This window comes from Triturus cristatus, chromosome 6 (genome assembly GCF_964204655.1).
Source record: "Triturus cristatus chromosome 6, aTriCri1.1, whole genome shotgun sequence".
NCBI classification, from domain to species: Eukaryota; Metazoa; Chordata; class Amphibia; order Caudata; family Salamandridae; genus Triturus; species Triturus cristatus.
The window spans coordinates 820,880,231-820,907,080 of record NC_140589.1 but is presented as its reverse complement, the minus strand read 5'-3'; the positions used below and the strand labels follow the sequence as shown (position 1 = coordinate 820,907,080).

Genomic DNA, 26,850 nt, shown 5'->3' with positions numbered 1-26,850 from the left:
GTTGTTACACGGTATGTCTTATTTAGTCTATAAGCACTGTTTTCTATAATGAGTTTCTCCTACTGCAGTCACGACAAGCTTTCCTGCAACATTCAGCGCACCTTGCATGCTTTCACTTTCTAAGCAGCTAGGGACAATGTTGGCCGCTGCTTTGAATTGAAATATGTCTCTCATTTACAAGAGTTTGAACTATTGGCAGTGTAAATGACAATGCCTTTTATTTATGTGTTAATTATCAAAACAGATAAATAAAAGGCACTGTCATTTACAATGCCAATAGCTTAAACTCTCGCAAGTGCAAGAACTATTGCATTGCAAATGCTTGTTTACTTTGCAGGGGGTGATCTTGAAACATCGATTGTCTGTGACAGCACTGTGTCTTTTGGTATTGTCAGTAGAGCAGTAGAAACACTGTAATTTTCCAAGCGCCATCAGGCCTGTTATTACTTCCCTCCTTTACACCCGAGCTGGGACAAGATACTGCTGCGATTTCAATGGTCACTCCCACAGAGGCCTGTTTTTGAGCTTCTGAGCGTTCTACAGTAAACATTTTGTTCTCTATTACGCACATACAAAAACAACAGTTGATGGACAGAATGCAGAACCATGTCATACATTCACCCCAGTTCAGAGATCTAGTACTAAATCCATAGTTTCTTTGCTCACCATGCCATTCCAGCTTGAACCTAGCCATATGCAAATCAGTCTCGACCCTGTGCCCTATGGGAACAGTCCAGCCCGAACTGCCAATCCAGGTCCTCCCTGGACTGGAAACAAGCATCCTAGGACCGGTTTCGGGCTTTCAGCCCTCATCAGCCAGGATAGCTTGATTCCAGTGGCATTGAGAGCACGGGACTCACGTCTGAGCATACCTGTCCCACTCGGGGTGACAAATGCAAAAACAACAGTTGATGAACAGAATGCAGAACAATGTCATATATTCACCCCTGTACAGAGATCTGGGCCTAAATCCATCGTTGTTTTGCTCACCATGCCATTCCAGTTTGAACCTATCCATATGCAAATCAGTCTTGACCCTGTGCCTCATGGGAACAGTCCAGCCCGAACTGCCAAGCCAGGTCCTCCCTGGACTGGAAACAAGCATCCTAGGACCGGTTTCAAACTGGAAACAAGCATCCTAGGACCGGTTTCAGGAAGCACATAGCATTTGAGAGGAGGTTTACAGTTGAAGAGGACAATGTTGACTTCTTACCAGAGTGGTTGCCAGCCATTGATTTTTCTTTTCCCCATTGCTGTCCTTATCCTAGAGGAGATTCTGTGAATGCCAAGGGGCCCAGAGGGCCCGCCCATCCCCGCCCAGCCTCATCCAGGCTCTGACAGGCGTAGATGGGTCCAGTCTTCCCCTGAGTGCCCCATGTGTGTCCCGTGCAGCTGTGTGCTGAAGTGTTTTTATAGCGCTACTTCTGTGGTGAGTGAAGACCCATGTCTTCTACACCTTAGCTCAGTGCAGCATGGATGTTGGAGTCCATAGATAAGATTTACGCCCTGCACAGCAGTGTGCTATAGCGCTTTCATAGCACTACTGCTGTGGTGAGTGAGGGCCACTCCTCCTCCTTCCCCTAAAGCAGGCTGGGTGATGGATTCCTTTGATAAAAGAAACCACCCTCACAAGGGTGTGTTGAAATGCTTTTATAGTGCTATTGCTGCAGTGAGTGCGGGTCACTCCTCCTTCTGCCACCTTCCTTTAATGCAGACTAGATGTTGGAGTCTGTAGCTAAGATAAGCGTCCCACAATTCACTACCAGATGCTCCTTAGGAGCCTGGTGTACTATTGTCACTTTTGCCCAAGTCCTGTTCCACAGAAGTTTGCATAGTTTTCAGGGCAGACCTCTTTTTAAGTTTCAAAAAGAGACCAGCTAATAACGCACACCCTTTTCTAAAGTATAGTAGGTCTGAAAACAACACATTATACGTAGACCAATATGTTTGATAAGTAGATAAACAATTCCAGAAAAGTTCTTGGAGGACTCAAAATATTCCACAGTTCCACTGGATAGGATAAAGTACTCGTCAAAGCCTCAAACAGATGTTCTTTTTATTGGTTTTGAAACCCATATTCAGTATCCGAAATAGCCATCCAATATCCAAAGCAGCCAACACGTGTTTCTTCCGTGCTTGATATGCACAGTGACTTTCTCAAGGCTGTGGACATAGAAATAAGTGCATAAGCACTGTGATGAAACTTACAGAAAACAATATTTAGAATTAGCAAACACATCTCAAATGTTGTTCTAAAACCAAACAAAAAAGAGAGCAGAAAATATCTCACCAATAGTGAAGAAAGATATCCAAAAACAGTTAGAGTGCTCAAATGCGAAAATCAGTGAACCAAATCTGTCACCCAAAGTAGTGACTACCAAACTCCAGAGTGTAGTGATCCAATAATGATGTGTTATATAATAGAAAGGTCGGAATCTATCATAAAGACCCATTAATTGAGTCCTATGATATTAAAGAAATATATATAGAAATGCCTAGTACTCCACCCAAAATTATTGTCTGTGCTGTCCCGGATCAACGTACAATGTGAGTATACGACATATCCTAATATGAAGTGAATTATAACAATATGGAACGAGGGTATACAATAGAGACCCACCTAATGGTTGGTTAATTGCTTCCAAACTTCAAAGCATGATGTCAATAACGAGATATCAAATCAATAAGACATCTCCAAAATGTATAAGCAAACGTCACATGAAATCTGGTAAAAAAAGGTATATAAATGACTATGTAAAACAATTGTATAGACACGATTCAAGTATCATGTACGAGTAAAAGGAATTTTATAAAAAATTAGTTCAATAATAAAACTGTGGTATAACGTGCAGCCTAGGAGTTATTTATAGCATTGCTGTGTAAATGGAAACATAATTACCTAATATCACTCAGCAATACTCCATGTCCTTAATACATCCGCCCAAAATTGCATCAATAATACCACCCTGATAGTAACAAGGATGTATGAATGATGTACAAAATCTCGAAAATAACCTAAAGGTGCAGTGTACTTACACAACCTCCAGAATATATAAGATTTGCTTCAGGAGAAAGAGCTATCTTATATGTCCAATTCCCAATGTATCCACCTTGAATGGGAACGATATCTACTTTTGCAATATCACCAGCACACCCTGTTCATCGAGTGCTAACCCCTTGGCTAGAGATTATAATTCAAAAAAGTTCATCTGAAACATCAGTACAGTAAGCACTCACCCAAAGCAATTTTGTAGCAGTGTTATTTAAACTCTTGGCTGTAATCCAATCTTGCATCTATAATCACACTTAAATAAGGTGTGACCGGTCAGTAAACAACCTGAAAAAAGACCGACCCCTATTAGAACTACATATAAATGTAAAGATTGTGACAAACTGTTTTAAAACAAACAATGCATATAATGCCACCTAGTAATCTCGTGGCAATGCGTCCCATGTAACGAGAAATCCTAAAATATATTTGAGTCACAAAGCCAATGTGCAATTCTCTATCGTATCGCACGTCCTCTTACCGTATAGCCAGTAACAAGTATATTAACCCACGCCTGATAACGCTATTTGGGAATGCCAAATGCAACAACTGGCCGCCATCATACAAATACCTGGACTGTATCGCGAGAACGAAACGTCACGGAATAGAATACATGAACATAAAAGAAGGACTGCTGCCAAAATCACGGGCGCCATCTTGAAATGTCCACGAGTTGTACGTAAAAAACCCTCACTATTGCGGTTACGAGTTTCTCACAAAACTATATGCCTATTGTCCAGAACCACTTCTAATATTTAAGCAAATAGCAGATAAATGTAAAAATTAATCAACCACATATGTAACTTCCCGTAAACCGAATTGTTGAGTTTAAAACAGTTTAAGCCACATGATTCTGTAAGACACATTGATTATTCGTAAAGCAAGGACAGCAAGTGTGTATCTTAATTACTGCATACATTGGTGTTCTATGTCAGAGGAAAGGGAGAAAGGAAAAGAAAAAGTGAAAAGAAAAGGAAAGAAGGCAAGGAAGATTAGTTTAAAAACCATGCAGGACCCAAATGTCAGGTTATGCAACCGGATGCTTACTATGTTAGATGTAATACAGTAGGCACCCCTTAATAGATTTACCAAGATGCACCAAAGAACAAATTACTATACGGTACATCCAAATTGTGTATCCACCAATAGGTGTGTCCAGAGCATAAACAGGAATGCCTTAGATTACATCAGAAAAGCCAACATTTTGAAAAAGATCAAACATTATCATTTTGCAATCTCAATATAAATCGTAATTATATAGCCATCATACCACATTGAAATCAGTCTTTTAAAAAAACATGCAATTCTCTATCGATGTTAAGTCCCTGATCAACAGATCTTAATCTAATGAGCCATTTAGATTCCAATTTTCTTAGAGCCAAGATTTTGTTTCCTCCCCGGGGATCATCAACAATTGTATCAATAGCATGAAATTGAATGTGCAGTACCTCTGATGACCTATGTACAGTATTATAATGTACTGCCAAAGGGTAATTGCCATTGTTGTTCTTGATAGCTCTAATGTGTTCTTGAACACGCTCTTTTAATGGTCTTATAGTGCTACCAACATAAATCATATTGCATTGACACACAATACAGTAAACAACGTATTTGGTATTACAATTGATGAAGTGATTGATGTTGTATACATGCCCAGTGTTGTAACTAAAGCTCGTGGTCTTGTCTTGTGCGAATTGGCATACATTGCACATAGAGCATTTGAAGAAACCATTTGGTTTTGCAGGTAACCAAGTGCCTGTCGATTGTATTTTTGTCTGTGGTGTTTGGTTAAGGATGTTTTTAAATGTCCTCCCTCTCACATATGTAATGTGGGGTTTGTTCCTAAGGTATGGAACCAAATCACGATCAAGTTTTAGAAGATGCCAATGTTTTTGAAGAGTTCGATATATTTCATTACTGTGTGTATGAAATTGCGTAATCAAAGCAATTTGTCTTGTTGGTGAATTGTCCTTGATCCTCTTATTGTTCTTAAGGAAATTGGATCGTTTTGTTCTATTTATTCTGGTGTGTGCTTTGTCAAGAGTTAGCCTGTCATATCCCCTAATCGTGAATCGTTCTTTAAGGCTAGTCAGCTCCTTTTGAAAATTTTGTTCTGTACTGCAATTTCTCCTCAAGCGTGTCATCTCCCCAAATGGGATGGCCCGAATTTGGGAGGCAGGGTGAGCACTACTTGCATGTAAAACAGAGTTACATGCAGTGTTTTTACGGAACAGTTTTGTCTCCAAAATCCCATTATCAACATAGGGTGTAACATCCAAAAAGTCAATTTCAGTCTTACTAAAATTATAGGTAAAACTGAGATTGAAATCATTGGTATTCAGATGGCAAATGAAATCCTTCAGATCTTTCATGTCACCCCCCATATGAGTAGGATGTCGTCAATGAACCGACCCCAATATACAATATGGTTGGTCAAATGAGATGGACATATCCTCCAAATGTGTTGTAATTCATAGAAGCCCATATAGATATTCGCAAATGAAGCAGAAAATTTCGCCCCCATTGTGATTCCTGAATGTTGTCAATACCATGTGTCAAGGTGTTTGAAATAGTTATTCTCTAAGGTTAGTTTAGTAAGTTCCAGGACCATTCTAGTGTGATCATACAAAGTTGCATCCCATTTGGAAAGAAAGTATGTTAATGCTTCCATGCCTTTGTCCAATGGAATGCTGGTGTATAGTGCATTGACATCCAATGTGACAAGAGTAAGATCATCGGTCCACGAAAAATGTTCTAATTTGTTGAGGAGATCTTTCGTATCCTCAATAAATGCTGGTAACTGACGTACAATAGGTTGTAAGTAAATGTCTATGTATTCAGATATATGCTCAGTGGGCCCTCCTATACCGGAGATAATTGGCCTACCTGTTGGCGCTGTGATGTTTTTATGAATCTTGGGCAGGGTATAGATATATGCTGTTCTAGGCGTCACATTGAACAAGTATTTGAATTCAATGTCAGAGAGCAGCCCAGCATTGAGCCAATATCTTAGTGTTTTTTCAATCAAGATGTTAATCTTTTTCATGGGGTTGTGGATGATCTTAGTATAAGCTTTGATGTCCGATAGTTGGCTGTCAATTTCACTTAGATAGTACTCATTGTCCATTAGGACAATATTGCCCCCTTTGTCGGCTTCCCCGATCGTCACATGTGAGTAACCTTTAATTTGAAGGAGAGCATTCCTCTCTTTTTTGGTAAGATTGTCCCTAAATTTGCCTGGGGAGCGATGTAATTTGTCCTCCAATTTATATAGATCGGTTGTGACTGCCTTAAAGAAACAATCGATAAACATACAGGGGAATGATTCTATTAAGGAGGTTGGAATCTAATACAAGTGAAAAATACGAGTACCTCTGACACCATCAATATGACATACTTGTGTTAGCCAGTTGGATTTTTTATTTATCCCTGGACAGTAATTAAATACAAAGCAAGACTATTTAAACTCTTTCATCAAGACTTTTGGTTCCTGTGCAACACCTGCTTGGACGTTAGAATAAATGTTTCAAACAATTTGACATACATCTGTAACAATCGGTACAATACAAGTACAAATAGACAATATTTACATCTGTACAAACTTACAGCTAGACACAAAATGAAAAAACAAATGGACAGTACTTATACATTTATATTCATAAGGCTCGGTGAGTGAAAATACATGCAAACAGTCCTACGTTTTTCTTTCAGTAGAGGTACGGGGACTCTTTGTCATAGAGTCCTCACAGTACGAACGTCTTTTATTTAGTGCCAAAGAAAAGAGGAGGTAGCCTCATAATATGGACACCAGATCCAAAGCCCTGTCGTTAAGAGGGATTTTTTCTATGGAGGTTGGTCAAAAGTAATTTGACAATGGTTCTATCTGGGTTCTTTAAGGCTCGCCTCCACCGTAAGATTACCAACGCGTTTCGACCTTCTGCGTGGCGCTTCTTCTATGGCGGTCTTCATCAGGGTGAATGAGTTTTTCTACGAAGGACTCGTGATATCTAAATATAAAGAACACGAGTACTGATCAGGTGTATTTATTTACAAGGGTAGTTGTGTGCAGAATAATTACAAGTTGAAGGGAGTGTCTAGTTACAGCGTTTATTCTTACCTACCATCACGGCGGTAAATAAGAACCAGAATCCGGGGCTTCTTGAGTCAATGCTGGGTCTTTTTAGGCTAAGAAAAGTGAGGAGGGGGGGGGGAAGGAAGAAAGGAAAAAATCTGATCACTAAAAAAAATATATTCCTAATGTTGCTTTACTATCTAGCCAGATAGAAAGATGAAATTCAAAGGAAGAATTTTGAGACCATCATGCTGGTGCTGGGTGAGAGGAAACAGACCATGGTGACGGGTGGGCACCTAATTTGAAGTGTTATGCTGAAAACGAGGTGATTGAATGGGCACACATTGTAACCGAATCGTTTTTAGGGTGTTCCAAAACGGAGAGGTGAATTAAGTGCTTACCGAATACTAAGGGGGGGGAAAGCATGTTAAAACCTGCCACCTCTCTGTGGTGAGCAACTGCTCAAATCGGTACGGGTGACCCTCTCGGAGCCCATATCGCGTGGTCAACAATCATGCAGGAGACATCAAGGATGAATTACCTTTCGTTCAGTGAACGGGGGTTCGTGTGTTGTCCTGGCCGAAACTCCAAGTTAATTGGGGCTGTGTATTGATACCTCGCGGGGAGGGCGCAGCGCGTCTCGGTTTCTATTCCTCCGGCATAGGTGCAGGCGGAGATCAACTGCCACAGTTACAGCCGTTCACCTAATTTCACAATGTGGGTGTGGCCTTAGCGTGACCTCGGAAGGAACTACCAAGTATTTCCGGGTTAAGTAACCGCGGGGAGGGACTACAGGGACACAGCGAGAGACCCCACAGTTACTATGGAGATCAACGCTACTCATAGCAAATTTAAGGTATAGTGTACTCAGCGACGAGTGCCACACGCTTGCATATTGACATCTAACCAACACATCGAGTAAAACTGGAATTGATCAGCATAAATCTCGCGAAGCATGGTAACAAATTGTCATGAAAAAATAAATCAATAACACCAATGGTCAAAAGGTGTTTAAACATGGTAATGTACCTTCATAATTGCATAGCACTCAATGATAGTCGACAAATCTAATAAAAAATACAGAAAGATACCTTAAAACCAGTTCTAGCCCCCCTCATACAAGAATAAAAGGTAGGACAGGGCAGAAAGAGGAACTAACTCGGAGCAGCGGTCATACCCAGTGATTAATCTCACTGAGCTCGTTCAGGCCATTGTCGATTGTATTCAGATACATTATAGTTTTAGCTTCAAATCTAGACAGAAGGCTATCTATATTACCTCCAAACACATGTTTTAGCACGGTCCATTTGATGTCACTTGGACTGTGCTGACACTCTAGACCGTGTGAGACCATAGGTGCGTTCATGATTTTGCATCTAATTCTAGAGCGATGTTGGGTCATACGAGCTGTAATAGCTTGGGTTGTTTTGCCTACATATAGTTTCGGACAGGGGCAAATAGCACCATAGATTACATTATGTGTGTTGCAGTTCGTAAATGCTTCATGTTTCACAAATTTGTTACCATAAGTAAAGAGAGAGCCTTCTATTGTGCTGTCACATGAGGAACAGTTATCACATTTACGATGACCTTTAATCGGTGGTAGGGAAAGCATTGTGCGGATAGATTGAGTATTTTTCTTCTTTTCTGTATTCGCATGTACTAGTTTGTCTTTTAGACTTTGGGTTTTCTTAAGTGCAAAGATTGGGAGTGATTGTAACGGGACCAAGGATTTAACGGTCGACCAGTTCTTTTGTACTATTTTTTTCATATCATTGGTGCAGCCTGAAAAAGTGGTAACACACACAAGGGGGAGGTCATCCTCTCGTGCTTTGGGTGTTAACAATGTTTCTCTGGGACCATACCAAGCTCTCTTCATGGCTCTTTTCAGGAGCTTCTTCGGGTAATTCCTGGCAATTAGTTTCACCTTAAGGGCGTTGGCATTTTCAAAATAATCATCCTTCTTCTTGCAGTTGCGTTTAATTCTTAAGAACTGACTGAAGGGTACATTTTCTCTAAGGTTGCGTTGATGGAAACTAGAGAAATGAAGTATGGTATTTCTATCTGTTTCCTTCTTGTACAAGGTCGTATATATACTTCCTTCTTCGTTTATTATCATTAGATCTAGGCAATTCATCTCCGTTTTATTGTAATTCAGCGTGAATTGAATATCGCTGTTTCTGTGATTAATCCAATTAAAGTCCAGAAGTTGTTCTTTCGAGCCACGCCAAAGCATAAAAACGTCATCAATGTAACGATACCACATTTTAATGTGGCCATCGTATGGATTGTTGGAATATATCCACCTGTCTTCGAATAAGGCCATAAACATAATGGACATTTCCGGTGCAAATGGACATCCCATCGCGGCTCCTTTGATTTGCACAAATTGGGTTCCATTGAAGGTAAAGAAATTGTATTTCAAACAGATTTCTGCCATCTGCCGTATGAAGCTAGTAGGAACATTGTGGGGGCATTCACGTTTTTCCAAGAAGAATTCGATTGCCTCCAACCCCTCTGACTGTGGGATGTTAGTGTACAAACTAACAATATCAAGTGTGACCAGATATTCTTCTTGCTCATCAAAGGGTTTACCTTCCAAAAGTGTGATTGCTTGCATGGTGTCTTTAATGTAGCTGACAGTCTCTCTCACCAGCGGTTTCAAGAACGTATCAACGTATTTTGCAGGTCTTTCAAGGATGGAGTTCACTCCTGAGATGATTGGTCTTCCGGGAGGATTCTCAAGGTTCTTATGGATTTTTGGCAGGATGTATAATAGTGGTGTTCTCGGATTATGATTAATCAGGTATTGAGCTTCTTTTTTAGACAGCCAGCCTTCTTTTTCCCCAAATTCTAGTAGGGGAATGAGTTTCTGTTTAATCAAATGTACGAAGTCTACATCAGAACTTTTATAGTGATCTTCTTGAGTCAATTGTCGTTCCACTTCAGATTCGTATTTGACTCGGGGAAGAATCACAATGGCTCCGCCCTTATCAGCGGGCTTGATGATAATATCTTCATCGCACATTAATGTACCCAATGCTGCTTTCTCATTCCTACTCCGATTCCATTTAGTGTAGATCCTCTTTTGGTCCAAAGTATTCAGATCTCGCATGACATTTTTTTCAAAAGTGAGTAACTCGATTGGCATAAGATCTGACATTGGAAGGAAAGTGGAGGGATTCTTGAGACCGGAGTAGTTGGTTACAATGGTCTCTTCCTTGTCAAAGAAGAAGACCTTCAACCTCATCTTCCTGAAGAGTTGTAATAGCTCTAATTTCATTTGGCCAATATCGGGTCTGACAGTGGGAATAAATGATAGTCCTCTTTGAAGCAGTGATGTTTCCTCTTGGGAGAGGGTACGTGTGGAGAGATTGTAAATAGAATTCTTTTCTTCTTCTACCACCTGTAGACTCTTCTCCGAGTTGTGATCTCCCCCTGATACTGTTGGGGCTGTGGCGGTCGATTGTACCACTGTGTTGATCTGGACCGTCCTGTTGGTCGTCTTGGGCCTCTCCCTAAAAAAGGTCTTGGTTGGAAGTACTGTCTTGATTCGTTGTCTCTGTTACTTGTAGAAGGTTCGGAATCGCTTGAATTGTCTGAGTATGACGAAGCATCAGAGAAAGTAATATACTGCCTTTTGCTTCTCCCTCCGTAGGTACGAAGCATACCCAGGTTTGACTGTTGCTTGTAGTACTCAGGATCTAAGTAGGGATAGGTCTTTTTTTCTGAAAAATAGCTAATATCTTTCTGAAGTTTAGATCTTTTCAAATCTTCTGTGTTCTTTTTGAAGATTTCGTTTTCTTTTCCAATTTTGATCAGAAGTGCTTGTGCATTCTGCACTGCTGCATTGGTTCTAAATTCTTCCTCTAATTCTTTGATTTGTTCAAGTTCTACTTGGGAGAGTCTCTCTGCTGTCTTGATGGAATGAAACATCCAATCTCTGGAACATTTGGTGCCTATGTGGCTAAACCCTTCGAGATATTCTGGTTGATCTACAAAGATCACTGGAACATTTTTAACCTGGAGGCCAGCAGGTATGGTCCCTGCTTTTAGATGTTCTAATAGTACCTCACCGTGTAGGGCTGTGCGTACCTGTTTCTTTTTTAAACGAGTAATTTTATCTAGGTCTGACTGTTGACCTGACGTAGCCTGGTTGCTATTTGGATTCAGTTTAGACGGTCGCTTCAGTAGTTCCTCAATTTCTTCCTCTCCGATACTCAAGGTTTTTAACTCGAACATTAGTCTCTACTATCGGAAATCTGGTGGTTAATACTAAAAGTTTATTTGTGTTCAAAAAGTGAAGGAGCAGCAAAAACATATGAAAGAATGATTGGTATACTTCTGGTTGTTACTGGAAAGTTGCACAGGTAACCAACTGGAAAGTCTTGAATACTCTCTTTATAAGGGAAGGATACTACTTCCTTCCTATGGGCTACTGCTATCTGCCCTTGAATTAAATCCTAAAGATCTTTCCCTCGTAGGCTAGTGCCTACCCTAGGACCGATAAACATACAGGGGAATGATTCTATTAAGGAGTACAGAGGTTGGAATCTAATACTAAAGTGAAAAATACGAGTACCTCTGACACCATCAATATGACATACTTGTGTTAGCCAGTTGGATTTTTTATTTATCCCTGGACAGTAATTAAATACAAAGCAAGTTCCTGTGCAACACCTGCTTGGACGTTAGAATAAATGTTTCAAACAATTTGACATACATCTGTAACAATCGGTACAATACAAGGACAAACAGACAATATTTACATCTGTACAAACTTACAGCTAGACACAAAATGAAAAAACAAATGGACAGTACTTATACATTTATATTCATAAGGCTCGGTGAGTGAAAATACATGCAAACAGTCCTACGTTTTTCTTTCAGTAGAGGTACGGGGACTCTTTGTCATAGAGTCCTCACAGTACGAACGTCTTATATTTAGTGCCAAAGAAAAGAGGAGGTAGCCTCATAATATGGAAACCAGATCCAAAGCCCTGTCGTTAAGAGGGATTTTTTCTATGGAGGTTGGTCAAAAGTAATTTGACAATGGTTCTATCTGGGTTCTTTAAGGCTCGCCTCCACCGTAAGATTACCAACGCGTTTCGACCTTCTGCGTGGTGCTTCTTCTATGGGAGGTCTTCATCAGGGTGAATAAGTTTTTCTACGAAGGACTCATGATATCTAAATATAAAGAACACGAGTACTGATCAGGTGTATTTATTTACAAGGGTAGTTGTGTGCAGAATAATTACAAGTTGAAGGGAGTGTCTAGTTACAGCGTTTATTCTTACCTACCATCACGGCGGTAAATAAGAACCAGAATCCGGGGCTTCTTGAGTCAATGCTGGGTCTTTTTAGGCTAAGAAAAGTATTAATCAATGATTGTTTAGAGTGATTGATAATAGAAACATCATCCCTTGAATCAAGAACAGGGTTATCAGTACAAAGTGTTGCAACAACATCCCGGGACCCCATACCGGCACTCATTTCTTTTGCACACGTGACACCGATCTCGTGATCCTTTTGCTTTTTTCTGTGTTTGTTTTTCCGTCCCCCCCGCCTGGTCCTTGTCTTCCTGCCGATCTCAGATTGTTGACACCTAATTTGGTGCCCTTCCTGTACCTCTCTAGTTCTGATAAAAAAGAGGAAGAGGTACCAGAAGTAGTGTTGTTAGACCCTGTGATGGAGATACCATCATTTCTAATGTCGCTGATGTCACTGGCAATGCTAGAAAGATCTGACTCGCTGGTTGTAACTTCAGTGTCCAGTCTCTTTTTGTCCAAATCCTTAGTCCCAGCTCTAGGTCTGAGTTCATAAAATTTCTTTGCAAAAGTGAAAATGCGACCATTCCTGTAGTCGTTTTCATCCCTTTTCAATTTGCGAATTTTCTTATACCGTATATAAGTTTGATGTGTACTTAGTATTTCTCTCAATATTTTAAAGTCTTTTTCAGTAGCCTCTTCCAAATTCAGCCTTTTAATCTCCTCCTCTACTTGTTCAATCTCCTCCAATAGTTTGTCTCTCTTTCTTTCTGCATGACGGATCAAAAGATCCATCATGCCAAATGATGAGATAAGATTTTTCCACTCTTGTAAGAGATCAGGATCTAGGTCCTCGAAAGTTGGAAAAATGATGACTCTCAACCCTCTCGAGACTTGTCTGATCTCTATATATTTTTTCAATGTAGTGAGATCCCACCATCTGGAGAGTTCAGCCTTTCTTAATCTCTCCAGTTTCATAAATAGCTGTTTCAAGCCTTGTGGTTTGGCCTCTATTGTAGAAGTTTTGACTACTTTCTCTTTTTAAGTTTCGCCTGCACAGCGCTTGCCTGTGTTTTGAGAAACCTATTGTTTTTAATATAAACTTTAAAGGGAATTACATTCTGCCATTTCTCTTTCCTGGCTTCTCATTGGTTCATGTGCGTGCCACTTACATTTCCTTCATTTCTATTGGCTGTAGCATATTTTCCTGCATTTACCAATGCTTGTTCCCCCATCTGCTTCTCTTATCAGTTTCCTGCAGCTGAAATACTGTTCACATCCGCTTTGGTGGAATTATATTTTCATAAAGTTTTGCCTTTACTATTGCAGCATATTTATATAACAATTCATCATCCGGAGAGATAAGTGATTTGCATAGAATCACAGGATGTTGCGTGGCGCTGCCGAGAGTCGAACCGGGATCCCCAGCTCTCAAATCAGCAGCTCTGGCCGCTGTACCACATCCTCTCCACTCCCGTGTTATCTGTCAGGGAACTCTTTCCTTCTCCCAGACGAAGATTGAAGATAACATCTCTTTATTCATTACATAAGCAAAACTAATACATTACCAATGCTTGTTTCCTAAACTGGCCGCTTTCCTTTTCCCAAAGTAAGTCTTTGAGTCTAAATTTTTCTCTTCCTTTTTTATTTTAACTTTATTTTCATGTCCTGATTCATTTTTTACTTAACGTAGCCGTCTTTCCTGTGATAGTCCATCCACTCCTTTCTGCCCTTTTACTGTCTGCAGAGTTACGAAAGGAACAATTAAGGCAGCGATCAGGATACTTATACCGATCAGGCTTTTTAATTGTATCACAGTCTCTCAAATTATATCCACCCCTATCAGATCCTTGTGTTGAGAGAGCTACAGAACTTTTTTTTTTTTTTTTTTTTTTTTGCTTTCTGCTTTTTCTTAGCCTCCGGTGCAGACTTTTCCTTACCAGAACTCTTTCGCATTCTTTGCTTTGAAGTATGTTTTTATTGCCAGCGAGCCTTAGGTACGATGGCTTGCAGAGATCTGAGCTTATGTAATTTTTGGAAGTTCCCTTTCCCGATCATGAAGGGGAATTGCTGCCAACCACTGGTGTACTCCCAAAACTGCAGCTTCTCCAGAAATAATAGTGAGAACTATCAAAGAGACTTGACTGTCCCGAAAATAACCCATTAATTTCATACCTAAATCAAGAGCACATGCAGGCCCATTCTCAGTTTGCATCTATTTTAGCACCTCCGGAAGCACCGCTATGTAGGTGGGCCATTCGAATTACTGTAAATACTTGCAAATATCGTTGCCCAAGTGATGCACTCTTCCATGAGTGGTACTTTACCAAATGGAAAACATATAGTTCAAGTCCTATGTCTCTCCTAGGGTGTCTTATGAGGATAGACTGCTTCTAACTGGTTGATTTTTACATCATAACTTTTAAGTCTATGGCCTAATCCCCTGCACCGTGGGAAGAACATGTTGTGCAGGACCAGGAGCTCAGACTCCCATAGCAATAAATTGTAGGGCATACCGTTGAAGTTGCCTCTACACGGCTACGACCTGAGTCAGTGACTGGCTTACCTCTGCAAACGGCAAATTTGCTACATCTGGTTGTTGTTTATCCAGCCAATTTCCAGCCAATATCCAGCCAATATTGGACAGGTTGCCAAGTCATTGCTTATGGGTCCATTCTAATGTTTTGAACTACATAGGGTAACTGTCCACCAAACCATGCTTGATGTTTCTGATATCCTATCCGGACTTCTAAGTCTTGATAGTGTTCATAATTAGCTGGAATTGCAGCAGCGCATTATGTATGAAAGTTCCCAATATTGGAATCTATCCAGAGAACACAGCCATGGACGCTTTCCTTCAGGATTGAAGCCTGGAAAAAGGATATGCCTTTACGCTATTTACTATGAAAACAAGGGTATTTACCAAGGCCAAGAGGCAATGCAAAGGTCAGATATATCCAGTTTGGATGGAACTTTCTTGTGATTCGCCAATTCAGCTACCCTGTTATCAGAATGTTCTGCAGAGGAACCCTCACCTGATGATGGAAAAAGGGCGTTTATCTCTCATGGTGTGAAGATTTACAGGTATAGATGGAAAATCCCAGGATTATCGCGATAACCTGAAGAGCTTATCGGGAAAGCTTGGGCAGAGAATACAATCTAGATACAGATCCGCTTGGAAACAGTGGGATGATTGGTGTGTACAAAGAGGTTTTGATCATGTGGGATCCGAGCTTGTTCGTTTCTTGAATTTCTTGTCAGAATAACCCTCAGAACGACAGTCTACATCTCAGTAAACAGTTTTCTCCCTGTTATTTCAGAAGGGCACATTCCTCCTGGTTGGACACACCATGGTCAGGAAATTGCTCAGGGGTATTTGGGTATCTCTGCACTTTGGGATCAAGATATTGCAGGACTGGATGTAATTAGGGTGTTGATCCCAGCAGCAAAATGAGTATTTGAAGTACATTTCAAGAAGTTGGCTGTGCTTTTGTGTCTGGTTTCATAAAGAAGAGAGTCGGATACAGGGGCTTTGGACATTTGTGAGACAATGTTCACTTTGGCTGGGGTTACCTTTTAATGTAACCAGAGAGACAAAATCTAATAGCAGAACTATTTTCTATCCGGCTTTAAGAGACAAAAAGCTGTGTGGTTGAATGCATAAAAGCATATGAAAATATTACAGAAAAGGTTCTGCTTTCTGGAGAAACACAGCTGCTGACATCTTTGAGGTAAAAGTTTACTGTGATCTCATCTCGAGTGTGCATCTAGGTGTGCTGGCTAATGCAGGAAGCAGGTATTGATGTGAATATGTTTGGGGCCTATTCAGGTTAGCGTGGTAAGGCGTCAAAGGTATTTAGGAGTAAGATTAGAAGATATAATACACTCAGCAGACTGCTCTTCAGATTGCATTTCTAAGAAGTTTTGCTTTAAACCGGTGGAGGGCTTGTCCTCGCTGACAATAAGTAAGCTTTAGCTAGGTATAATCCTCACCTTTTGTCCTGACATAGAATGTAACATTTTCTAGCTATATTGAAGGAACGTTTTAGTTCTATTAAGGACACGCAGGCGTGGATTATCCCACCCTCGGTTTTATGGAATAATCAGATTCCTGCACTGAACAAGGAATATGGGGATAATTAAGGGTAACATGGCTAGGTCGAGATAGGATTCATTTACTGTGCATGTAATATGTTTAAGTGTATAATTTGTACCGGCTAAGTGAGAGTTGATTTTCAAACTTGGACGGAATTATAGATGGTAAGGATGGTAATAATATACTTATTTAAGCAAACAAAAAAAACCAAAGAATAAGATGAATGTATGGATTCATCTTTTGTCACACAAAGAAAGAGACAGTACAGGAAGTTGCAGATCATCTTAAAAAGGGAGATGTACTGTTATTTATCCCGAGTACATATGGGAAACGTAGTCTTGGTATAATATGTTATAAAGGAGTGCTGTTGGAGAGTAAAGTGGAAAAAGTGTAGCAGAATACTCCCCTCTGTGTCCTTAATAGAATTGCAATTTTCCTCCACAGTAGGTAGCAAATTGTATATTATTTTATGGGGGAGTTGGTGGAGGTAACCCTTGTTGAGCATTGTTTTTAATGATAAATTGTGTTTGCCTTTCAGGAGCATTTAGACAAAGCAATTGAGCTGAGGCCCCATGATCCATTTTTATACTACTTGCTTGGGCGCTGGTGCTATGCGGTAAGCTGATAATTCTGTTGAATCCCCAAAGAGTAATATGTACCTTGAAACGCTTTGTTTTTTTACCATTTTGTAGATAATATCCACCTCTAATCATATTGCAATACTCTCACTGATGTTGCATTTTCCTTTACTTTTTCCATGCACTGTTTTTTATTTTTAAAATTCACATTATAATTGAAATCTTAGAAAATCTGTACCTGTGTGGTGTCCTATACAATTGAATGAATATATGTAAATTGTATTATGCTTTAGTTCTTTGATTGCACAAAATGCTGTGATATGTGGGAAATATTTTCAAAGTTACCTGTTATTCACTGAAAAACATCAAATATACATGGTATAATTTACAAAGCTAACTATAACTTGCACCCCTGCCATGCATTCCATATGAATTCACATATTGCATCACTCATAGCGTATTAAATGACATCATTGATGACATCACAGGCCCCGCCCCCAACCCCAAGGGCCTTCAACCCGCTTTCTCTTTTCTTTTTAAATTATTTTTTGTGTATCACGTTCTTCTGCAGTACCCACCACACAAATTTCACCCCATGGTACCGCGCTACTGTGCAAGCTTCAGCAGTGAAGCTTGCGCATTAAAGTGGTACCATGGAGAGGAAGCTAGTACAGCAGCTCCTGTGGTACTCCCACTGTCCCTCATTGTAGGGCCTCACTGTGTACTGTGTTACCAGTGGCCTGAAATAATTTTTTTATTTTGATCTTGGAGAGGCCCTCTGGTCGCCCCACCCTCCCAAGTAACTGGATGCCAGTGTGTCCCTACCCTGCCCGCTTATACCCTTTTTTGAAAAAGTTTCAAGACACAGGGACCGAGTCTGCGACACCTGTAATGGTCTCTGCAAAATTTTTCTCAGAGTTGCAGCCAGGCAATCATTGTTTGTTTCAGTGGTACTGGGACCGAAATCAGAAGGCCCTATATGTTTTTTTTTTTTTTTTTTTTTTTTTTTTTTTTTTTTAACAGTTTCAGTACCACAGGACCAACCATCATTCCTCAAAAATGGTTGAATGGATTTACACCAAATCACAAAAAGCATGCTTTCTGAGTAAAGTCCTAAGTTTTTGCCAAATTTGGTCTTATTTCTAAAACATTGATTAACTGAATTCTCTATGCTACTTGGGGAAGGGAGGGGGGGAAGTTTCTGTCAGGAGGATCAAGGTGTCCTATATTGTGGTCTGGTCCGGAGGAAGACATCAATTGGATGTGGATAGTAGCATCTATGGACTACAGAGGTTGAAACTTTGATGCTTTAGAAGATACTGCTTGTACTACTTACACATTGCTGAATGACAGTGACCCGGTAAACAGGGTTTAATCTACGAAACTTGCCAAATATTTGAAAAATTACTTTTTAGAGTGTTTTGTTTTCCACTGCACGAGCACTTTATTTGTCAGTTGTTGCACAAGAACATCCTGCCTGAACATAGATGTATTGTTACAGTAAAGGAATGTGAATGTATTGGATAATACATATCATGGACACATTTTGAAACAAACTATGAACATTGTTGGTCATTTGGTGGATAATAATTTATGTGGAGAAGGAGATCCATATGCAGCTTCTGTGTATAATGTTTAAACAATGTGACTTTGCTGATTACTTACCCAAATTCTGAGAATACAGGGTTTCCCCATTATATATTACATACCTGCAAGATGGATCAGCGCCAATCTTTCAATGAAGCAGTGCCAAAGTTGTTAATGAAACAAAAATAATTATATATATATATATATATATATATATATATATATATATATCTACTGGCGGTCGCCAGTAGATAGTTATAGTTAGGACCGTGTTTCCATAGGAAATCTCAAAATTCTATTTTGAATAACTTTGGTGCCGGTTGACGAATCCTCGCGAAATTTTCAAAACTAATGGGGCGCTCCGTTCAGCTCCTACCCTGAAAGTCTCGGGGTGATTCGTCAAGCGGGGGCCAAGAAAAAAGGGGGGTCCCAAAACGCGTTTTCCCCATGCATTTTTCCATAGGACCTTTAGATACAGCTACAGCCCGAACGGCTGAACAGAATTACTTGAAATTTGGCAGACCATAAGGTCAAGGAAGTGCCTTTTGCAGGTCTGGTGTCAATCTGTTCAGTATTTCCTGAGAAAATAGCATTTAAAAGCATATCAATATCTATAAGCGCGCACCGTGCGAGCATCCTAACGTGCGCAAGCGTAATTCTGATTGGTGGTTACATGATAGTCAACGTTCGAATCGGTCGAAATCAGGAAGTGTCGGCCGCCATTTTGTTTGTTTTCAGTGCGAGAGTGAAAAAGGAAGGTGGCGAACGTGAAAAGGGGGCAGGGTAGAGAGTTCCTGGCCCCCTAGCCTTTGTCAGGGGGTCCCTGAAGGACCCCGAAGGCAGAAAAAAAATAAAAATAATAATTTTAAAAATCGCGGGGGTGCGCGCACCGTGCGCGCACGGTGAAAAACCAAAAAAAAAATATGTATATATATATATATTTTTTTTTTTTCGCGGGGGTGCGCGCACGGTGAAAACCAAAAAAAAACGTAGTTTATTGTAAAATAAATATATAAAAAAAATAATAATACATAAATAAATCAGCATTTAAAAAACCGTACAAATTCACTGAAAAAACCATAGGTTTCACACACGTTATAGTTAGGAATTAGCATTTAAAAAACCTTGCAAATTCACTTAAAAACCATAGGTTTCACACATGTTATAGTTAGGTGGATATTTCACTCGTAAAAAACCAATGAAATTCCCCCGTTAGTTCAGATAACTATAACTCGCGCGCCCGCAATCCACTGCTCATGACGTCACATATTACATCACTCATGAAATGGTCAGTGGCATCACTCATGACATCACTGATGACATCATCCTTGTGATAGAGTGGCGGTCGCGCGAGTTATAGTTATCTGAACTAACTATAACGGGGGAATTTCATTGGTTTTTTACGAGTGAAATATCCACCTAACTATAACATGTGTGAAACCTATGGTTTTTTAAGTGAATATATATATATATATATATATATATATATATATATATATATATATATATATATATATATATATATATATATATAATATACACATATATGAGATACAGCATATATGAGATACAGCAGAGTTCCCACAACTTGCTCCACAATCGAAACGAAAATGGGCCACGGACTCCAGGTTAGTGCGTGATTCCTTTCTTTATTTAAAAAGGCGCTTCTGCATGGTGGATGACGCGTTTCGCTCAACAGGTGGGCTTGTTCACATGACGAGACTCATCCCCCGCATTTTTTAAAAACATTTTTTCTCAACTCATTGTGTCACGTGATTTAGTGAACATGAAAAAAATACTTTATATATATATATCTATTTGGCAATCGGTAAATTACATTTTTAGAAAAGCAATAGAATTATATATATAATATACATACCTGCAAGATGGATCAGCGCCAATCTTTCAATGAAGCAGTGCCAAAGTTGTTAGCGAAACAAAGATAATTATATAGATATATTATATATATATATATATATATATATATATATATATATATATATGTATATATATATATATTCTCCAAATCATTCTGACAGAAGGAATTAAGGTCGCACTCCCGGATTTAGTGATTATAATCCTTTTATTTTAGATCATTTTGTCAGGTATTCAAAGCCACACCTAATAATAATATATACATACATACACACATCCTACTGGCGGTTGCCAGGAGGTAGTAGGAAAGCATTTTTTGACTTGCCTATATCTTTCGCGTTGTTTGGCGAATCTTCATGGAATTTCTCCCAAAAAGGTGCCCGGATGTTTCTAGTTGTGCATGGAATTTTTCGGGATGATCCTTCAAGTGGGGTTGAGAAAAAGGAGTGGGGGGTAAAAAAAAAAGTGTGTTTCCAATGTGAATTCCCATAGAGTCTTTAGCCATGCCTGCAGCCGAACCGCTGAACGGAATTACACCAAATTAGGCAGAACGGTAGTTTGTGTTCCTGGGATCACACTTTTTGTTATTTGGTGTAAATCCGTTCAGTAGTTATATATATATATATATATATATATTATATATATATATATATATGAAACAAAACTTTTCTCTCGCTTCACCCTCAAGCCCTGGGGTTCGTCGCATCAAGGAAAGCACGGCACCACAGAGAACGCTCGATTAGTGTTTATTTTCAGGTACACATCAATGAACACGCATAGGAGACGGTCGACGCGTTTCGGCACTCGGCCTTCAACTGGACCATAGAGTCTCAGTGTCCAGAGTGTCTTTTTAAAGGAAACATTACAAAAAATAGTAGAAAGTAAAGACTTACTAGACGAGAAATGCATCGATGATCGTATTATATCATTTTAAAGTAAAACAAGATTTAGATAAAAAAACTACAATAGTTGGTCCACCATGGTGACTGCTGACAATGTAGGGAAATTTTAAACAATCATTTCATGTAATGTATAACAATTGGAATTTGAAATAAGTCAAGATCACGGTAAAGTACCTTAGACAATAAGTAATTAATTACGAATTGAACAAATGTTTTTTTTTTTTTTTTTTTTTGAAACCGTTTATTACAGGTCTTAAAAGTATACAAGTATGGGCCCACAACCTTCCGGCCGGCCGCTAGCAATGGTAGGAACATACGACATACATTTATGGAACACGTGGTATTACAGGAGGAGCATTTCTCAGTAGATAACAATGTCAAAAACCACATCATCCAGGCCCCATTATGCGGTTTCATTTTAAATTAAGAACAACAAAAATTAAAACCACACCCACAAGGCAACCCACAATCAAAAATAGCAGCACGTGCTCCCCAAGAGGGGGGATCCCAACTATACACAGAAGTGTGAAGAGGGGGAAGAGAGCAAAGCGAGGACTGGGGGAACCCAATGCCCGGCAGCGGGGGAATGAGTCGGCTAAGGGGATGGGGCTGGCGAGGGATCAGGCAACAGCGGTGGCGCGCAGATACCCCCTCGGTAGGCGTTCCAGGGGCCCCATACTTTCACCCATGTCCCAGGCTTACCCCTCGCCACATACACCACTTTTTCGCGAAACATGCACCAGTCCATGTGTTCTTTCCAGGCCGAGACCTTCGGGGGCCTCTGGGATCCCCACAGTTGAGCAATATCACGCTTGGCTACCATATATCCCAGAGTCACCCACCACGTCTGCGGCGCTGAGTAATCAGTCGGTTCCCACACATTCAACAGGCATCTCCTCGCTTCAGGCAACAGCGCCACATGCGTAACCAGACGCAGCACCTCATGTACACCAGGCCAGAACCCCTCTACCTCCGGGCACTCCCACAAAATATGCATAAAGGTCCCCAAAGCACCACACCCACGCTTACATAACCCATCTCCGGCATAGCCCATACGCAGAAGCTTTGGCCCCGTCATGTAGACCCGGTGGAGTATCTTGAGCTGGACGAAGCGAAGGCGAGCCGGTATGGCCACCTCCTTCGGGGAGGCCACCGCGGAGGTCCAGTCCTCGTCGTCCAACTCCAGCCCGTCGGCAACCCAAGCCGCACGAAGGGCAGTCAACAGGCCCGAGCGGTCGTTTATCAGCTTTTTGTATATAAGTGAGATCGTGCTGTCCGGGACGTGCCCATCCAGCACTCTATCTTCCAGGGGGGAATATTCCGGGATGGAGGCAACGTCCGAGAAGACGGAGCCCAGCGCATGACGGACCTGCAAATACCGGAAGTATTCACTGCCCTGCAACTGGAATTCCGTCTGCAGCATATCGAACGTTTTAAATCCTCCCCTCGTCCAAAGATCCCCCACTTTACTGATACCTATTATGTCCCACTTCTCAAAGCCCTTAGAGGTCCACAGGGAACCCAACCGTTCAGACGCGTATAGTGGTGACGCCCGGGTCAGACGGTCCTTCCACCCCATAGCTGCATTGGCCGCGTGCCAGACTTGCACCATGACACGCGTGGGGCCCGTCAGACGAGCGTCGGGCGCGCTAGAGTAGAGCGCTCGATTGTAATCGCCACCTGGCAGGAGCATCTTGTCCATTTCAAATGCCGGGTTTAAGGCGGGCCCGTAGAGGCCATGGTTAATGGCAGCGAGCTGGGAGGCCCAATAGTACCGTTTAATATCCGGGAGGGCAATCCCCCCGTCAAACCATGGGAGCGTCAGCTTAGCCAGAGCAATACGCGGCCTCCCGTCCCAGAACAGGCGGCGCTGCAGACTCTCCACCTCACGGAAGTAGCGCGCCGGGACCAAGTCCATAGTGTTCTGCAGAGCGTACAGAAAACGCGGCAGAGACATCATCTTGAACAGTGCCGCCCGGCCGAGCGGCGAAAGCGGCAGGCGCCGCCAGCGTGCGACATCTACCCGCAAACGCTGGAGGGGGGGAAGCAGATTCCGTTCATACCGGGCCTCCGGGTCCAGAGTAATGAAGACACCCAGGTACCGAAATCCCTGCGGGGCGATCTGGATCGGACAGCCCCGCGGGAGAATAGGAGCCTCCCCAGAGAGAACATACACACACGATTTAGCCCAATTGATGACGAGACCGGAGTTACGACCAAACGAGTGTAAAACATCAACTAGGACTATAAGTGATTTGCGTGGGGAGGCTAGGTACAGAAGGATGTCATCAGCGTATAGGGATACGCGGTCCTCATACTCGGGGGTCCAACGGAGACCACGGATGGAAGGCTCCCACCGCAGCCACTCCGCCAGGGGCTCCAAGGCAAGCGCAAAAAGAAGCGGCGACAGGGGACAGCCCTGCCGCGTGCCCCGGCCCAGCTCAAACGGGGCCGATACTCTTCCTTTCACGACCACCTGTGCCAATGGGCCCGCATACAACAATTTGACCCAACTGATGAATCCTGGGCCAAACCCGAACTTAGCAAGCATCGCCCAGATGTATGGCCACTCAAGCGTGTCAAACGCCATGGTGGCGTCTAAGGACGCCAAAATGGCCGGTTCCCGTATGAATGGGACGCGCGCAAGCACCCCATGCAAACGCCGCAGATTAAGGGCTGTATTGCGATGGGGAATGAAGCCAGACTGGTCCTGATGAACCAGATCTCCCACCACACCGACCAGCCGATTGGCGAGTACCTTAGCGAGAATTTTGGGCTCCATATTCAGTAGTGAGATAGGCCGATAAGAAGTAACCCGATCCCGAGGTCTCCCTTCCTTGTGGATCACCATGATTGTAGCCAGACGCTGGTCAAGCGGGAGGGAGCCCAGCGAGTGGGCCGCGAGGAACATTGCGCGGAGGTGAGGTGCCAATGTATCCGGTCGCAGCTTATACAGCTCGATAGGGATACCATTCGGGCCCATGGCCTTGCCAGAAGCGACCGAGCGTATGGCGAGGGCGATTTCGTCGGAGGTGGGAGCGGCGTCCAGCGACACCCTGTCCTCCCCGGACAGGGAAGGCAGCGCGATATCCCGGAGCAGAGCACGGGAATCCTCTTCCGAGCAAGAAGAGACCGGGGAATACACCTCGCGGAAATACTCCGCGAAACAGGAGACAATTTCTTCTGGCTCAGTTACACACACACCATTCGTTTTCTCAATCAGCGGGACCACACGATTCGCTCTCTCCTTTTTATCCAACCACGCTATCAGTTTACCAGCCTTATCACCCACATCATACAGTCGCCCCTGTTGCTCTCTACTGAGGCCCCTGGCCGCCTCCGTAACGAGGGCCCTATAAGCCGCCTGTTTGAGCTGGAGGACATGCAATGCAGCATCCGTCACCCCATCATCTAGATTACCCTCCCGCTCAGCTATTTCAGCCTCCACCCGGGTCACCTCCTCCCGCTCGCGCCTCCGGGCGTGGGAAATAAGGGATAGGGCCTCCCCTCTCAGTACTGTTTTGAAGGCCTCCCACAGGGAGATAGCTGAAGGCACCGACCCCACATTCTCCTCAAAATAGCGCTGGAGGGATTTAATCAAGTCAGCGCGAATGGTGGGGTCGCGCAGGTACCAGGAATTGATTGGGACCACCCTGCTCTCAGCCCTCGGAAAGACATCAAAATGCAACAATAGCGGGGAGTGGTCCGAGATACCCCGTGCCAAATGGCGCACCTCCCCCACCCTCCCGACATGGGCCGCCGGGACAAGGACATAATCAAGCCGTGAGAGACTACCATGGGCCCCCGAGTGGAAAGTGTATTGCAGCTGCGTGGGATTTTTTAAGCCCCAGCAGTCCACCAATCCCAGTGTATCCAAGAGGCCGGATAGCCACGCCTGTGCCCGGGGGAGGTCCCTAGGGGGGTGACGATCCACGGTCCCAGAAACCACCGCGTTGAAGTCCCCCCCCCACCACCAGAAGCCCCCCCGGAAGGCCAAGGAGGAGGCGCCCCAGATCTGCAAAGGTGGTCGACTGCAGCCCCGGTGGGACGTACACTGACACAAAGACAACCACTTTGCCCTCCATTCTCCCCACCAAGACAGTGTAACGTCCCCTGTCGTCGTGGAGCACCTCATCAATTTCTAACGGGAGCGAGTTCTTTACCATGATACCCACACCCCTCGAGCCTGACGTGAAGCCCGAATGGGCCACGAGGCGGTAGCCACGCCGATTCATGGCGCAGAAGGAATTGCCAATAAGGTGTGTCTCCTGCAGGAAGACCACATCAGGCGAGAGTCGCTTCAGATACTGTAGGACCACACCTCGTTTGATCCTGTCCCCCAGTCCATTGACGTTCCAAGACAACAAAGTTAATTCCCTACCCCCCATCATACACAAAAACCATCATTCGTACCCCCGAGAGCACAGTAGAGCCTACACAAAAAAAGGGTTGCCTTGTGATAATAACGAACAACGCCCCATCCCTGCCCACCCACCCCAACAAAACTCCCCCCTCCCTGCACCCCTGCATGAGCCCAGACAGCCCCCCCAACGTGCAGTGTGCCTGTCGCCCCATAGATAGTTAAACTAACTAGACCCCCAGAGGAGGAGGGAGAACCCCCAAGAGACCCCACACAACCTCCATAGGAGGGGAACATAAGCAATCCGACGTATAGTCAAAAGTGGCATCATTTTTGTCCCGAGCGAGGCCTAATATTAGTCCCTCAGTCTTGATCCGGCGAGCCCTCTCCCCCGGCCGCTCCCCCCCCGCCACCCCGATCTCCAGACAGAGTATCCAGCCAGTCCCCGGCCGCTTCGGGACGATCAAAAAAGTGTGTGCGACCTTCCACCTCCACTCGCAGCTTAGCTGGGAAGAGCATGGCGTACTTGAGATTTAGGTCCCGAAGACGGCGCTTGACACCAAGGAAGCTCAGTCCCTGCTTCTGGACCGCAGGGGTGAAATCAGGATAAAAATTAATGTCCATATTATCAAGTCTAATCGGTCCCTGTAGTCTGGAGGATTGCAGGATAGCGTCTCTGTCCCGAAAATTAAAAATCCGGGCGATGAGAGGTCTCGGAGCGGCTCCGACCTTAGGCCTTCCCCCGGGAACCCTGTGGGCCCTCTCCACAGCAAAGAATTTACTCAGCCCCCGTGGCTGGAGATGGGTAACGATCAGGTCTTCCACGAAAAGGTCCGCCGCCGCTTCCTCACGTCCCTCAGGCACCCCGATGATACGGATGTTGTTACGCCGGGCCCGACTCTCGGAGTCCTCCAGGCGACGATCCATCAGCGCACTCGCCCGAGCAAGCCGGCGCACCTCCGTTTGCAGGGCCGCCACATCTGTCGTAAGGCCCGATGCGGTGTGGGCCAAAGAATCGACTCGGTCGTTGGTCTTGGAGAGATCGGCCCTTATCAGGCCAACAT

General features: G+C 43.0%; 1 protein-coding gene across 5 annotated transcripts in view; it reads left to right on the top strand.

The window, feature by feature from the left end:
• Positions 1 to 26,850, top strand: part of RMDN2 (regulator of microtubule dynamics 2) — a 570,121-nt gene that overhangs the window by 351,574 nt on the left and 191,697 nt on the right. For all 5 annotated transcript variants that reach the window (XR_014963030.1, XM_085611419.1, XM_085611417.1 and 2 more), the window contains exon 7: positions 17,023 to 17,100. Coding sequence is in view for 4 of the 5 variants with exons in the window: in XM_085611419.1 (XP_085467545.1) it covers positions 17,023 to 17,100 (78 nt within the window). In the remaining variant the exon portion in view is untranslated. The remainder of the gene's footprint in view (positions 1 to 17,022; positions 17,101 to 26,850) is intronic.